Source organism: Trichosurus vulpecula, chromosome 7, assembly GCF_011100635.1.
Source record: "Trichosurus vulpecula isolate mTriVul1 chromosome 7, mTriVul1.pri, whole genome shotgun sequence".
Classification (NCBI taxonomy): Eukaryota; Metazoa; Chordata; class Mammalia; order Diprotodontia; family Phalangeridae; genus Trichosurus; species Trichosurus vulpecula.
Window position 1 is genome coordinate 61,200,323 of NC_050579.1, and position 14,702 is coordinate 61,215,024.

At 44.9% G+C, this 14,702-nt stretch overlaps 1 protein-coding gene across 1 annotated transcript; it reads left to right on the forward strand.

Annotated features, from left to right (window-relative positions):
- The first annotated feature begins 1,911 nt into the window (after positions 1 to 1,911).
- GNAT2 (G protein subunit alpha transducin 2) lies at positions 1,912 to 14,119 on the forward strand. The gene is made up of 8 exons (XM_036767333.1): positions 1,912 to 2,029; positions 3,851 to 3,893; positions 4,194 to 4,335; positions 5,572 to 5,729; positions 10,189 to 10,317; positions 10,520 to 10,649; positions 13,392 to 13,545; positions 13,810 to 14,119. The coding sequence occupies exons 1-8, from the start codon at positions 1,912 to 1,914 to the stop codon at positions 13,998 to 14,000; spliced, it is 1,065 nt and encodes a 354-aa protein (XP_036623228.1). The 3' UTR covers positions 14,001 to 14,119.
- The last annotated feature ends 583 nt before the right edge of the window (positions 14,120 to 14,702 follow it).

The window sequence follows — 14,702 nt, forward strand, 5'->3', positions numbered from 1 at the left end:
TGGAAAAGCAACCTCCCCTCCCCCTCCCCTCTCACTATCAACTGGGCCTCATTTGTCAGCTAGACTCTTCTCTGAAGACACTGAATCCAATGGAAAAGCATCTGTGTAACTGTTGAGAAAGATAATTGGCTGGGAGTAATTTCCCAGGCCTCACCCAGTGACGAGAATATCTCCTTGCCTCAGCTTGCTGAACTCCACCTCTACTCTCTCTCGCCTCTAAGTTTTTATGTACACAGGGCATTCCTCCCTCCTGAAACCCTCCCACCCATCCACCCGTCCACCAGTCCACCCGTCCACCCACCACAGCCCCACAGCATATACATCATTACCTGCTCCTCCCCAGCCTGATAAGGCTTCCTCCAAGGAATTATAGTGACAAATGTCACTCTCTGGTCTATACCAATGTACTTGTTAATGCTATGCCTCTTTCCTGTGTGTCTATTACATCTCTCCCATTAGTTCCAGAACATAGTAACCGTCTCCTTATTTCCTTATATCTTCTTGATCTAATACAGGCCCTTGCCCCGCCCCCCATCCACTGTGTTGACTCGTCAGTCAACACACATTTATTAAGCACCTCCAATACGCCTGGCACCTGTGTGACTGACTGAATTCCATCACTAAAACATTAAAAAGCTCGTGAGGGACCCCAGCTCCCAGGAATCCTTCTCTAAGTCAGTGGGAAACAGGGGTATCTGCCCCCAGCATCCAGTTTCAGTGGATCCCTGAGCACTGTAGCTCTTCCCTCACCTACTAAATGTAGCCAGTGTAGGGCTGTAAGACCGCCAGGAGTCAGGTCAGCTAGGTTCCAGCCATCCCAACTCTGCTGCTTACTATGTGGTCGTATGCCAGTCATTGCTTCTCTGTGCTTTGGTTTCTGTATTGTGAAATGGAGCGACAATGCCTTACCTCGCCTAATTCATAAAGTCATGTTATGAGATGGCACTTATAAAAGAGCTTTGAGAAGAACAGTTGGGGGTTAGAGGGAGGAGGAAGGAGAGAGGGGGCTGCACAAATGTAAACTATCCTTAAAAACCAGGCTCTCCCAAATAGAAATTCCCAAAACCTAGGTTTGACCACATCACTCCCCGGCTCAACAAACCTCAGTGGCTTTAGGGTCATTGCCCTTCTCAGTCTGGCTCCAGCCTGGCTTTTCAGGCTGGTTTCCGATTACTCCCTATCATGGACCCTATAGTCTAGCCCAACAGGTCTGCTTTTTGTTCCCACCATGTTGATGTTCCATCTCCTGCCTCCTATACCTCAACAGAAGTTCTTTCTCATCCCTGGAATGCTCTCCTTCCTTACCTCTCCCATCAAGGCTCAGCTCAAGTGTTGCTTCCTTTAAGGGACCTTTTCTGATTCTTCCAGGAGGGAAGATCTAGGTTCAAGTCCTAATTCTGAAAGATATTCATGGGCAAGACACAACTGAGTGGCCTCTGGTATCTTTCTAATACTTTAAGTCAAAGAAGAGTTATTGATCTGCATTGGTAGAGGGAGTTTTAATACAGGGAGTTCCTCACACTGATATAATTAAAAGTCCAGACTGAGAAAACCCCCCCAAATCCTCCACATTCCACCTTTCCCTCCCTTCTACCCCTTCTCCCCCTACCCCAGCCTTCTAGTCTTTGCCGTTTGTCATCTCAAACTCCTTAATTGGCTTTCCCTATCACATGGGTGGACATAAAGCTTCCAATCCCTGGGATAAGAAAAGAGGATCCAAGGAGGGAAACAGAGAAGAAACTCCCTGTCGAGGTCTGCTCTCTCAGCTAGACCCAGCCCTACCTCCAACTTTCCGAAGTCGGGTGACAACTATCCTTCTATCCCCTTCTTCCTTCTCCTCTTTCCCACCCCACTTGAGGAAACCCTAAAGGAGAACACTGTTGGAGAGCAAGCTGAGGAAAGAAGATCGAGATGGGGAGCGGAGCCAGTGCTGAGGACAAAGAACTGGCCAAGAGGTCTAGGGAGCTGGAGAAGAAGCTTCAGGAGGACGCGGACAAAGAGGCAAAGACTGTCAAGCTATTATTGTTGGGTGAGGTACCAGTGGTTGGCAGGGAGGGAATCGGGGAAGGGAATCATATCTTTGTCTAGCATCACTCCCCTCTCTGCTACTTAGCCATCATGCCTCAGCTCTCCTGACTCTACTCCCATGGGCCCCTTCTTCCATTGGTGAGTTCTCCTTGGAACCTCCATTTTTGAGAAGGGTCAGAGACCTCATTCTCTGGACTTAACCATCATGCCCCCTTCCCCTGACCCAGATTTTCAGCATCCCTTTTATGTTTTGTCTTCACCCATTAGAAAACAAGTTCCTTTAGGGCATAGGCTTTCTTTTTGCTTGAATTTAAATCCGCAGCATTTAGCTCAGTACCTGACACATAGTAGATACTTAATACATGCTTGTTGATGGACTGCTACCCCTAAGGTTGTTGGCTGATTCTTGCCTCTTCCTGGAGAGAGGTGTTCTCTCATTCTCAGGCTCTTGGCAGACTGGGATGAGAATGGAAGTTATGGAAAAGGTACCAGGCCACTTGATCAAATTCAACACTCCCCTCTGATAGAGCGGGTATCAAGCACTGAAAACTCTGACCATATGGGCACCTTCCTTTTTTGGAGGAGGGATAGTTCAGGTAAAGGGGTAGGCTAAAAGAACCCAAGTATGGGGTAGGCCATAGAATCTGAATTAGAAAAGGATTCAGAATTATCTCTTCCAAGCCCAGTGGATGAACAGCATTTCCAACAAGTGGTTTTTCAGCCTTTGCTCAAATCCTTCCAGAGATGGGGAACTTACTACCTCTTCAGAAAGTTCATCCTCATCGGAACTCCAAAGGATGCCATGTTGAAACCAAGGGTTTCAAGGGCCCAAAGCCAGTCTTATCTGGCATTGATCTTGCCAAGTTGCTTGGACTCCCTACAAGAGAAGAAAAATTGGGGAGCAACAGAAATAAGAGCTCTCGGGGTGCGGGGGGCAGAAAATTGGAGTAGGGGTAAGGATAGTCTTCACCTATGGTAGCCTTCACTTAAGGGGAGGGGAGTGGGGAGGGGAGATGCTTACCACCTGGAGAATTTCTGAGCAGGTCTGTTGTCTAAGCTATAGAAAGTCTCTCAATCTATCTGATCACATTTACACCTGGAGTAGTTTAGCTAAGGATGGGAATGGGGGCACAGGAGACTGAATCAAACTAAAATATGTTGAATCCAAGTGGAAAGCTCAGATAGGCCCCAGGAACCTCAGGGTTAATTGGCTCAGGAGGCTGCAGACATCACCCCTCACCCAGCTGGTGGAAAGGAGATGTTCAGGCTACTAAATGATCTTTTCTTAAGCCCAAGCAGCTTTCGGTCAGTTCAGAATAAGCTGCTTAGAGAAAAGAGGTATAATGTGGTGATAAAGGGGAGGAACAATGGGGGGAAGAAAATAGAGAATTGGAAGCAGGTGGAAGAGGAAGAAGATGGAGGCCATTCCTGAGTCTGCATCACAGAGGCCAGATTAAGAAAAGGAGCTGGAGAGAACTCAGTAACGAGTCATGGCTACAGAGATGTGGGGGTGAAAAGGGGAACCCTAATCTAGAGCCAACCATCTGAGTCAGAAAAGGAGAGCAAAGAAAGGAAGAGTAGGAAATACTGTCTCCAAACCCATCCTACCAATCTGGGTCTATAGGAGTCAAGCACAAGGAAGAGAGGGAAGGAGGCAGGCATCTGGGAGGAAAATTTCCTTCCTTCTCCTCAAGTCTGAACCCAAGGATAGCATGGATTTATTTTTTCAAGGGAGAGACACGAATTTCATACGGATTCCTCCTCTCTATGGTCTGAAGAACGTACAGGGTGGGGCTCAAGGCAAACTGTTCTCTCCTTGCAGGTGCTGGGGAATCAGGAAAGAGTACCATCGTAAAACAGATGAAGTGAGTAGGACCCTAGACTTGGGAGAAGTAAGGGGCAGGGGGAGGGAGGGGAGAAGAGCCCCAGATACCCAGGATGCAGCAGAGGGATATTCTGTCCCATTCTTCCAGACCCATATTGGTTAACCCCATTTGGTCCCATCTGGGCCAGAGAGGGCACCAGGTGTGGGTTTCCAGTCACCTGGCATTAAGGAGTCCCTTTGTCTCTCTTACCCCACATGGAAAAGCAACAAGCACAGTGAGTTAGGCACTCTCTGGCTCCCCAGGCCTACCTGAGGATTAGAGCTTTGCTCTGTCTTCTAGAATCATACACCAGGATGGCTACACACCAGAGGAGTGTTTGGAGTTCAAAACCATTATCTACGGCAATGTGCTACAGTCCATTCTGGCCATCACCCGTGCCATGTCCACCCTGGGCATTGACTACGCAGAGTCATCTCATGTGGTATGTGTACATCCAGGGTGCTAGGCATGATGGGAAGGGGGCAAGGTGGGAAAACGGGATCACTGATAAAGAAACCTCAGGATGAAGTCACCCAACTGTGAGGTAAGCTGGCTTTGGAGTCAGAGGTCCTGAGTTCAAATCCTCCCTACTACCTGTATGCCCTTAGGCAAGCCAGAGATCCTTCCTAGACCACAGCTTCCTCATCTGTTTCATCAAAGAGTTGAATCAGACGCCTTTAAGTCCCTTTTGGCTCAAAATCTATGATCCTGTGATCTTAAGTGAAGAAACAAAAAACACAAAACACCAACCATATTCTCTGCTTCTTGCAGAGAACTAGAAGGAACCTTGGGCCTAAATGTCTTATTTTACAGATGAAGAAGTAGAGGCCCTGGGAAATGAACAGACTTGCCTGAAGCCACACAATGGCGAAGCACAAACTGGAACGTACATCTCATGACTCACAGGCCACTGCTTTGTTTTTATTTGCGTTTCCTCACCCACCCATTACACCACACTCCGTTCTCCTGCAATCTAAACCCAGTATCTCTTGTTTGGTCACAGAGAAGAACGGGCAGTCACTCCCCTCCCTAATAACCTTTCACAAACCTAGAGGTGGTTATGAAATGTCTTTTCAGTCCTTTATGTTCTAGAAGATACATGTTTGTCAATTATAATCATTATGTACTCAAAAGCCTATCTCAGTGATGCTTCTAAAATGTCCTGACCAGGAACCAAGAAGAGGAGCTAAATTCAGGGTTCCAGAACAGAAATTCTTTAATTCTTTTGAGTTTAGGTAAGATGAGAAGTTGCAGGGCAGGAGGTGATGTCTCTTGCACCCTTACCCTTCTTGAAGGAATAAAGCCTTTAGATCCTGGCTGTCTATTACAGGGACCCCACTTTTCCCTCTCTTGGCTGCCATTTCTAGACTCACCAAGGAGGGAAGTGGCACCAGGGAGTGGGCAGGAAGCTTCTACTAGCCATCAGACATATAGCTTGCAGGATCTGTTGCCACCTTCTGGCTTGAGAGAGGTCATTTTAGAAGCAACCCTGAGATAGCACTCTGAACACATGCCCCAGCTAGAACTTAAACAGAAACTAAATTGGCATTACCAACATAAACCCTTGACCTGGAAGAATTATTTCTATCTCAAGGTTTGGGAAAACGTTAAAGTCAGTAGCACCACCCTTCTGGAAGCTCCTCCTCATTAAGCACTTTCCCGGTTCTCTCACTGGTAGGATGATGGACAACAGCTTAACAACATGGCTGATTCTATGGAAGAAGGAACCATGTCTCCTGAGCTGGCAGCCATCATTAAAAGATTGTGGAAAGATGGGGGGGTGCAGGCCTGCTTTGAACGTGCTGCGGAGTACCAACTCAATGACTCTGCCTCTTAGTAAGTATCTGATGCCAGAAGGTCAGAACTTACCCTGGGAGGTGCTGATCACAGGACTTGCCCCTTGCATCACTAATTCAATATGCATTTAGTCATATTTGGGGTTAAAAAACCAAGCCAATTTCATAAGTATGGTTAAAAAATATATAGTCTAAATATAATATTGATATGAGCTCATAGTATAATGTTATGGTCAAAAAAAGTGAATAGGCTCTTGGGCTGAATTGGGGGGCATAGATTCCAGAAATAAGGAGGCGATAGAACCTTTGTATTCTGCCTTGGTCAGACCTCATTTGGACTATTGTGTTTAGTTCTGGGTGCTATGATTTAAGAAGTCCCCGAGTGTCCAGAAGACAGCAAACTGAACAGTGAAGGGACTTGTACTCACATCACATAAGGATTGGTCAAGGAACTGGAGAGATGGCTAAAGTCTGGAGATTTGGGGTTAGGGTTATGATATATAATCATGGTCTTCAAATATCTGAAGGACTGTCATGTGGAAGGATTAGACATGTCCTGTTTGACTAGGCCACAGTGGGTGGAAGTTGCTAAGAAGTGAATTGGGGCTGGATATCAGGAAAAATCAGAGTTGTCCTGAAGTGGAATGGATGGCCTTGGGAGGTGGGAGGTCTGTAAGCAGAGGCCAGATGTCAACTTGTCCAGTGTGTTATAGTAGGGACTCCTTTCAAGTCTGGGTTAGACTATATAGCTGTTAACATTCCTTCCAACTTTTTTTTTTAATTTATTTATTTATTTTAGTTTACCACACACGGTTCTACATAGTTTTGAGTTCCAGATTTTCTCCCCTTCCTCCCCCCTCCCTCCCCAAGACGGCATGGAATCTCATATAACTGTCATGTATAACTTCGCATTGAATTAATTTATGCACTAGTCAAGTTGTGGAGAAGAATTTTGACCAATGGAATGAATCATGAGAAAGAAGAAACAGAACCAAAAAAAAAAAACAACCCAAAAACAAAAACAAAAGAGAAGCAAAAAAGGCGAGCATGTAGTGCGCCTCGATCTGTATTCAAACTTCACAGTTCTTTCTCTGGATGAAGACAGCATTCTCCATCTTGAGTCCCCTGGAGTTGTCCTTGCACCTTAGGTTGCTGAGAAGAGCGCAGTATGTCAGGGTTGGTCCTCATGGAATCCATATATCTGTGGCTGTGCACCACGTTCTCCTGGCTCTGCTTTGCTCACTCAGCATTATGTCGTGTAGGTTTTTCCAGGTTGTTACGAAGTCTGCATCATCCCCATTTCTTATGGCACAGTAGTATTCCATCACCTTCATATACCACAGCTTGTTCAGCCATTCCCCAATTGATGGGCACCCCTTTGATTTCCAATTCTTGGCTACCACAAAAAGAGCCGCTATAAATATCCTTGTACATATGGGTCCTTTTCCTGCTTGTGTGATTTCTTTGGGATACAACCCTAGAAGTGGTATTGCTGGGTCAAAGGGTATGAACATATCTATAGCCCTTTGGGCATAGTTCCAAACTGCTCTCCAAAATGGCTGGATCAGCTCACAACTCCACCAGCAATGCAACAATGTTCCAATTTTCCCACAGCCTCTCCAGCATTTATCATTTTCCTGTTTTGTTATTTTAGCCAATCTGACAGGAGAGATGTGGTATCTAAGAGTTGTTTTGATTTGCATTTCTCTAATCAGTAGTGATTTTGAGCATTTTTTCATATGCCTATAGATAGCTTTAATTTCTTCCTCTGAAAACTGCCTGTTCATATCCTTTGACCATTCCTTCCAACTTTAAATACTATGATTCAGTAATTCTGTAATGGCACATCAGGGTAGGAATGACAACTGAAACCCAAAGCTAAGATCATAGGGTCATACATTTAGAGCTGGAAGGAGTCTTCAAAGTGAGTCCAACTCTCCTTGCTCCATAGATGGAGAAACTGAGGCCTAGAAAGTTTAGGTTAACTTTCCCAAAGTCATAGTAGCAGAGACAGATGTTGACCCTAAATTTTCTAACTCTAGTGCTGACACTGTCCTCTGTTACAACAAATGCTTCCATCTGGCTCATACCACCCTTTTTCTACTCTCCCAGGTTCTACATGTCAGGGAAGCAGAGTGGGCTTGGAAGTCAGGGGGCCTGGGTGCAAATTCCATCTCCATTGTTTACTACCTGTGCGATGTTGGACAAGGTTATTTGAGCTTCCTGGCCTCAGTATCTTCATCTATAAAATGGAGGAGTTGAACTAGATGGCTTCTGAGGTCCCTTCCAGCTCTAAATCTAGGCTCTTGCTCTTCTGCCATGCATACCCTTGGGGAGATGTAATAGAGAATGGCCCCACAATGGCCTATTCAACACAGCTTGCCACATAGCACCAACTGGTGCTACATACCAATTTGGCATTGGTTCCCAAGAGTCAGGAGTTCCTGCTGTTGTTCAGTCATGTCCCCATTTGGGATTTTCTTGCCAGAATACTGGAATAGTTTGCCATTTCCTTCTCCTGTTCATTTTCCAGATCATGAAACTGAGGCAAATGGGGTTAAGTGACTTGCCCAGGGTCACCCAGCTAGTAAGTATCTGAGGCTGGTTTTGAATTCAGGTCTTCCTGACTGTAGCCCCTGTACTTTATCCAATGAGCCACCTAGCTGCCCTACTCTACTAATTACTATTGGTGTGACCATGGACAACTCTTAATTCCCCAGTCTCAATTTCTTCTTTTGTAATTAACTGGAACTCGATTAGGGGGAAGGGAGTATAGGAGACATTCAGTAATGTTAATGAAGCATCAAACAGAAAGTAAAAGAAATATAATAACAGCAAATGTAGGACAAGATGGAATCAGTTGTGTTCCCCTCAAAATCTAACTTTTTGATGTCATGGACTCTTTTAATGCTTTTCTTCCACCCATCTCCTCACTCCTGCCTGCTGGAATCCCTTCTTCCAAGGCCCAACTTGGGTGTCACTCATTTGAAGCTTTCCCTGATTTCCCTCAGTTAGAAGTGATCTCTCTCTCCTTGAATTTCTCATAGTACTTTGTTTGGACTTCTTGAATTCAAATTAGACAGAGAAATAAAGCATTTATTAAGTGCTTACTATGAGCCAAGCAAAGGCAGCTAGGTGGTACAGTGGATAGGACAGTGGGCCTGGAGTCAGGAAGATTCATCTTCCTGAGTTCAAATCTGGCTTCAGACATTTATTAGTTGTGTGATCATGGGTGAATCACTTAACTCTGTTTGCCTCAGCTTTCTTATCTGTAAAATGAACTGGAGCAGGAAATGGAAAACCATTCCAGTATCTTTGCCAAGAAAACCCCAAATGAGGTCACAGAGTTGGACACGACTGAAACACCTGAACAACACATGTCAAAGGCTGTGCTGTGTTGGGATAAAAATACAAGACAGTCCCTGCCTTACATTCTAATGAGGCATAACTCATAAACAGCAGCTGGAAGGGAGTGGGGTTGCAGAGGCCTGAACCCAGGCAAAAGCTCACCAATCAGAGTCCAGCTGGGGTGGTTCCAGAGCTGGAGTCCAAAGTTCCACAGAGGAGGTAGAGATGATGAACTGGAAAAGGCATGGTTTGGAGATGGACAGGAAGTATATATGTCCCTTCTTCCCTTTTAGAGCATAAGCTCCTTGAAGGCAAAGTTTGTGTCTTATTTTGTATCTTCAGTTTCTTACACGTAATAGATACTTAAATGTTGGCTGAATTGAACTCCCTTCTCAGTGCTGCCTCTTAGTCCTTTGTCCTATCTATTTAAAATGCTTAGAAAACCATGGAAAGAAGAAAAGTTCCAAGCCTAGCCAACCCTAGGGAAATGAGGTCAGCTTGGACTTTATGAGGCCAATGGCTACCAGCCAACAGCCAATGTGGTCCTGCCCCTCAGTGCGGCCCTTAAGCTCCTCCTGCTTGGGTGGAGGGAGTAGCATGGAAAAGAAGAATGTCTGAAAGACTCCTTAACCTGGTATTCAGGGTTCTATACAATTTGGGCCCAACCTACATGTAAGTAGTGGGTGTGAGGCCGGAGGAACAAAACTGTGGTTGCATAATAAAGATGTCTTTCAGAGGCTCTACAGTACAAGGTTTGTGGGAGAGAGGATATATTACAGGAAATAGAACTGGAAGGCACTTAGGGATGTCTGGAACAATCCCCTCCTTTTGTAGATAAAGCTGAGGCTCTGAGAGCTTGAGCGATGACTTGTCTAGAATCACAGAATTAGAATCCAGGTCTTCCAAATGCTTTTTTTCCCCTACAGTACCTGCTTCTCCTTCTGTTAGTTCTATGACCTTGGACAAGTCATTGTCTCTCAGAATCTTGGAAGAGACAATGTTAAAATTGGAAATTAGGTCTGCTCTACGGCACAGAGATGGTGGGACTGAAATGAAAAATGAAAGCATTTTAAAAATAAAAACTCTAGAAATGCAAGAAGCTCTTCTTGGCCATTGGGTAACATTGCTGCTAATTATGATCTCTTGTCTAGCTATCTCAATCAGCTGGATCGAATAACAGCTGCTGACTACCTTCCCAATGAGCAAGATGTTCTACGGTCTCGGGTCAAAACTACAGGCATCATTGAGACCAAGTTCTCAGTCAAAGACTTGAACTTCAGGTGGGTGTGTGTTTCCCTACCCCCTTAGGCACACAAATTAGATCCATTTTCCTGATGCTGGCCCCTCTGGCAGCCCTAGTCCTTGATGTGGCAGAGGGCCACCATGCTCTTCTCGAGAGGTGGCTATATCTCCATGATGAGCACGCAGGCTTTCAGGTCACAGGTAAGCAGCATTTGTGAGACAAGTGGCTTCTTCCCCCAGGATGTTTGACGTGGGAGGGCAGAGGTCAGAGCGCAAGAAATGGATCCACTGTTTTGAAGGTGTTACCTGCATCATTTTCTGTGGAGCCCTAAGTGCCTACGACATGGTACTTGTGGAAGATGATGAAGTGGTGAGTAGAATTTGTGCCAAGTAGGGCAGCCAGTTCCACTAACTCCTGGGTGACTTTTACTTTAAGCTTTCATTCTATTATTTCCCAACTTGCGTGATTTCAACCAGGGTTCATTTTCAGAATCAGATTCTTCTGCACATGCACAAAAACAGATACCCTGCTCCTGCTACTCAGACTCTGGTAAGGTGCCCTTGGGCTTTAGAATTTGAGAAAGCTGGTCAGTTTTCTTTTTTTAGCTCACTTTGTCCCATAGGAGTACAAAGGCTATAATCTCAGTCAGAGTATTCAAGGACCGAGAACATCACCAGGTCACTAGGAGAACTTTTCCTTTCTGCCTTTGTGTATGGGGGCAGGCAAGGGAGGGGAGGAGCGTGGAGGAATAGGGTAGTGAAGATAAAAATGATAACCAGAAAAGAGGAAGTAAAGCTTGCATCTCTGTTCGACCTTACTAGCAGAGGTTGTACGGTCCCACCTGAAGTCCAACAGAACTGCCCAGGGGGAACAAAGTTAAAGGGGCTAGTAGGACATGAGCTCTTTGTTTTTATCCTTGCAGCACACAGTCAGGTTGTCAGTAACTGTGTGTTGGATTTAATTAAATGCTTCCTGGATGGCAAACACAATGGTGGAGTGACTTCCCAGGATTAATTCCTACTGAACTTTTAGACTTCTGCTCAACAGGAGTGGAGGAAGGTGTCAGGGTCAGGCCAGGCCCTTGCTCTAGAGTAATTTCAAACTCAAATCACTGAGAAGCATTGATTTCCAGTAAGTTTACGCTCCAGAAACAGGAGGGCCGTCTCTTGAACCCATTCCTTCTCTTTGTCCTCCGTGGCCTCAACCTACCTCAGTCATCAATGAAACAGCATTTTTATTTTTAATTTATCAATTCCAGTTCAAGATTCCCAGTGGAGTTTGAGGCAGTGTTAGATATCTTCTGGCTACAGTAGAGGAGCACAGACCCAGCTTAGTCCACCACGTACACCCACAGCACGTGAAACTATGACTACTATAGCCTTGGACACGAGTTGGTTTGTAACAGGCTGAGGCAACCGTGTGTATGTGCACGGAACAGGGATCACAGGGTCATTTTCTTTAGAACCAGAAGTGAAAGGGTTCCATCTCCCACCTCATCTCTGCCTCTCGGAAGCCTTGTCTTCATTACCCCCTCCCTTTCTCTTTTTGGTGCATTCACCCTCCTCAGATTGTCTTGTATCATATTTGTGTACACAATGTATCCCTTTAGGAGAAGTAAGTTCCTTGAGGGCAGGGTCCATTCTCTATCTTTGCTGCCTAGCACAGTACCTGGACCATGGTAGGCATTTACTGCTTGACAAACTGAATTCTATATTATTTAAACCAATTTGTATAAGGAAGAGGGTTTTGGCCCTGGTGCTGAGCCAAGGTGGGTGAGGTCTACAGCAGCCTCTACCCTGAAAGATCTGAGCTATACCAAGGAGCCCCATCCTCCAGAGGTAAACATGCAAACAATTCCATGGGAAGTATCTATCCTTTGTTCTAGCATAGAGAGGGAAAGAGTTGCTTCTGGATTGCCACAGGGTAATCCCACTGCCTCCCCTATTGCTGTAGTATCTGGGGCCTCCAAAATTTTCTTCTGCTATTGAGATTTGGGAGAATTTGCCTAGAATCTATGGTAAATATCCAAGGCCTCAGCAAGGCACCCACTAACTGGAGCCATCTCAACCCCACCCACATCTGGGTTTAATGTGTATACACTGTCACCTAAGCACAGTCCCTGGCACTTAGTAAGCTCTTAATAAATACTTGTTGACCCAATAATACTCAAGAACCTTACTTAGGGATGGGGTTGGGATCTGTGAGCCCACAGCTGTGCCCACGACCCCTGCTCTAAACAATGCACAGAGAAAGGAGGGAAAGCAGAAATAGTAACACGCTCATGTTTATCAACATCTTTTCTCCTCCCCAACCATCAAGCTGAGCTGGGTTCCCAGGGAGAGAAATTCCTTAACCACACAGCAACCTGTAATACCACTGTTGACTGTTGATCTGACCTCCTCCCTCCAGCTGAAAAAACAGCATCTGTACTTTCCCCAATAATAATCCCTGCAGGAGATAAGAGATATAGCTATAGAAAACACAGTAAGGGAACACCTCCTTCCCCCACCCTCCGTTTACAGGAGACCTTTTTCGGTTGTTCAAAACAGCTGGTTAAAATCAAGTCTAGCTTTTTCTGTAAATCCACAATTAGAGAGTAACTAAAACTCAGAAACAAGTTTATATGTATCTAGATGAGATAAGAAATTTCCTTGTTCTCCCATTTGGAGAATTCAAGATCAAAGGATTATAGATTTAGATCTGGGAGGGTCCTCAGGGGCTATTTAATTGAACTCTGTTATTTTACAGATGAGAAAATTGTGGGCCAGAGAGGATAAGTAATTTGTCTAAGGTCACAAAAGTATTGAGAAGCAGAGCCAGGATTCAAAACCCAGATGACTCCATATCTTTCTATCCTCCCATGCTGCCTCTTTGAAGGGACACATGACAGATATCCTCAAGTCGTTGAAGGGTTATCATGATTATCATGAGGGATTAGATTTATTCTGCTTGGTCCCAAAGGCAGCTGAAGGGAGGTAGCCTTTAAAGACAGTTTCAGCTGTGTCAGTCTCAGCTGCTTCTCTGCCTGTTTTGTTCTACCTCTAAGAGGAAGGGGGCCAGGGACTGGGTGGAAAGGTGCTCCTGTTCTTGTCTGACTTTTTCTTCCACCAGAACCGCATGCATGAGTCTCTGCACCTGTTCAACAGCATATGTAACCACAAGTTCTTTGCGGCTACTTCCATCGTCCTCTTTCTCAACAAGAAGGACCTCTTTGAGGAGAAGATCAAGAAGGTTCACCTCAGCATTTGCTTTCCTGAGTACAATGGTAAGTGTCAAAGGCAGTGGCAGTGATGTTGAGAATCCTGGGCTAGCAGTGGAGTGGTGGCCTCTGGGGGTTTCTTATGCAACAGAGAACTCGGATAAAAGCAACAGGCACGGAGGTGCTCATCAGTTGCTTCTGAAAGAAATGCAGATGTTAGATGTTATCACTACTTTTTGAAGATGAGATCATCTGCCCAACTATTATGTGACCAATGAGGAAGGTAAACCATATTGTTCAAGCCCTGTTTGTTTTTTGTTGGAAAACTAGGGAACAACTCCTATGAGGATGCAGGAAATTACATAAAGAGCCAGTTCCTTGACCTAAACATGCGAAAAGACGTCAAAGAAATCTACAGTCATATGACTTGTGCAACAGACACACAGAATGTCAAATTTGTGTTTGATGCGGTTACAGATATCATCATCAAAGAAAACCTCAAGGATTGTGGGCTCTTCTAGTTCTCATTAATCAGCAGGTACACATTGGGAAAAAAAAACAGGCAGGGCTGGACTACTGGTTTGGGAAATTGGATAATTTGAAGTGACTGTTTGGGTGGTCAGAAATCACAGGCCAATGTATAATGGGTATCATACTGCTTGCCTTCTCAGTGGGTGGGAGAGGACCTGGAGGGAGGCACAGAATTTGTAACTCAAAAAGATTTTTAAATGCTAAAAATTAATAAATGTTTAAAAAAGATTAAAGGCTAATTTTAATATGTTTTTTGAAAAAAGAAAAAAAATGATAGATCAGCCAATACTCACAGCACAGCCATTCTCTACCGGAGGTGGAGCGTGCCTAATTGCCGCCTCCACAGCATTCTGTGGCAACATCTTGGCATTATCTACTGAGGGTGAGGGTTATTAGAAGCTAACGGACCTTTGGGGCTTCCTCTAAGTTGTCTCTTATGCTTTCACAGTGGAAGGGCACAGACAAATGGTGCCATTTTAAAAATTCACCACTCAGTTTTGTGGGATAAGGCATTCCAAAACACACCCTCCAATCAAAACAGCTTACAAAATGCCCACTGCTCTGAATGTTTCCATGTACTACATTCTTTGGAGACCAAGGCCTCCAATTAGGTTTTGCAAATCTGTTAGTTTTCAAGGCGTATACTAAGAAATTATGAATTTTTTTATAAAGTTACACTCAGAAAAGTCAAA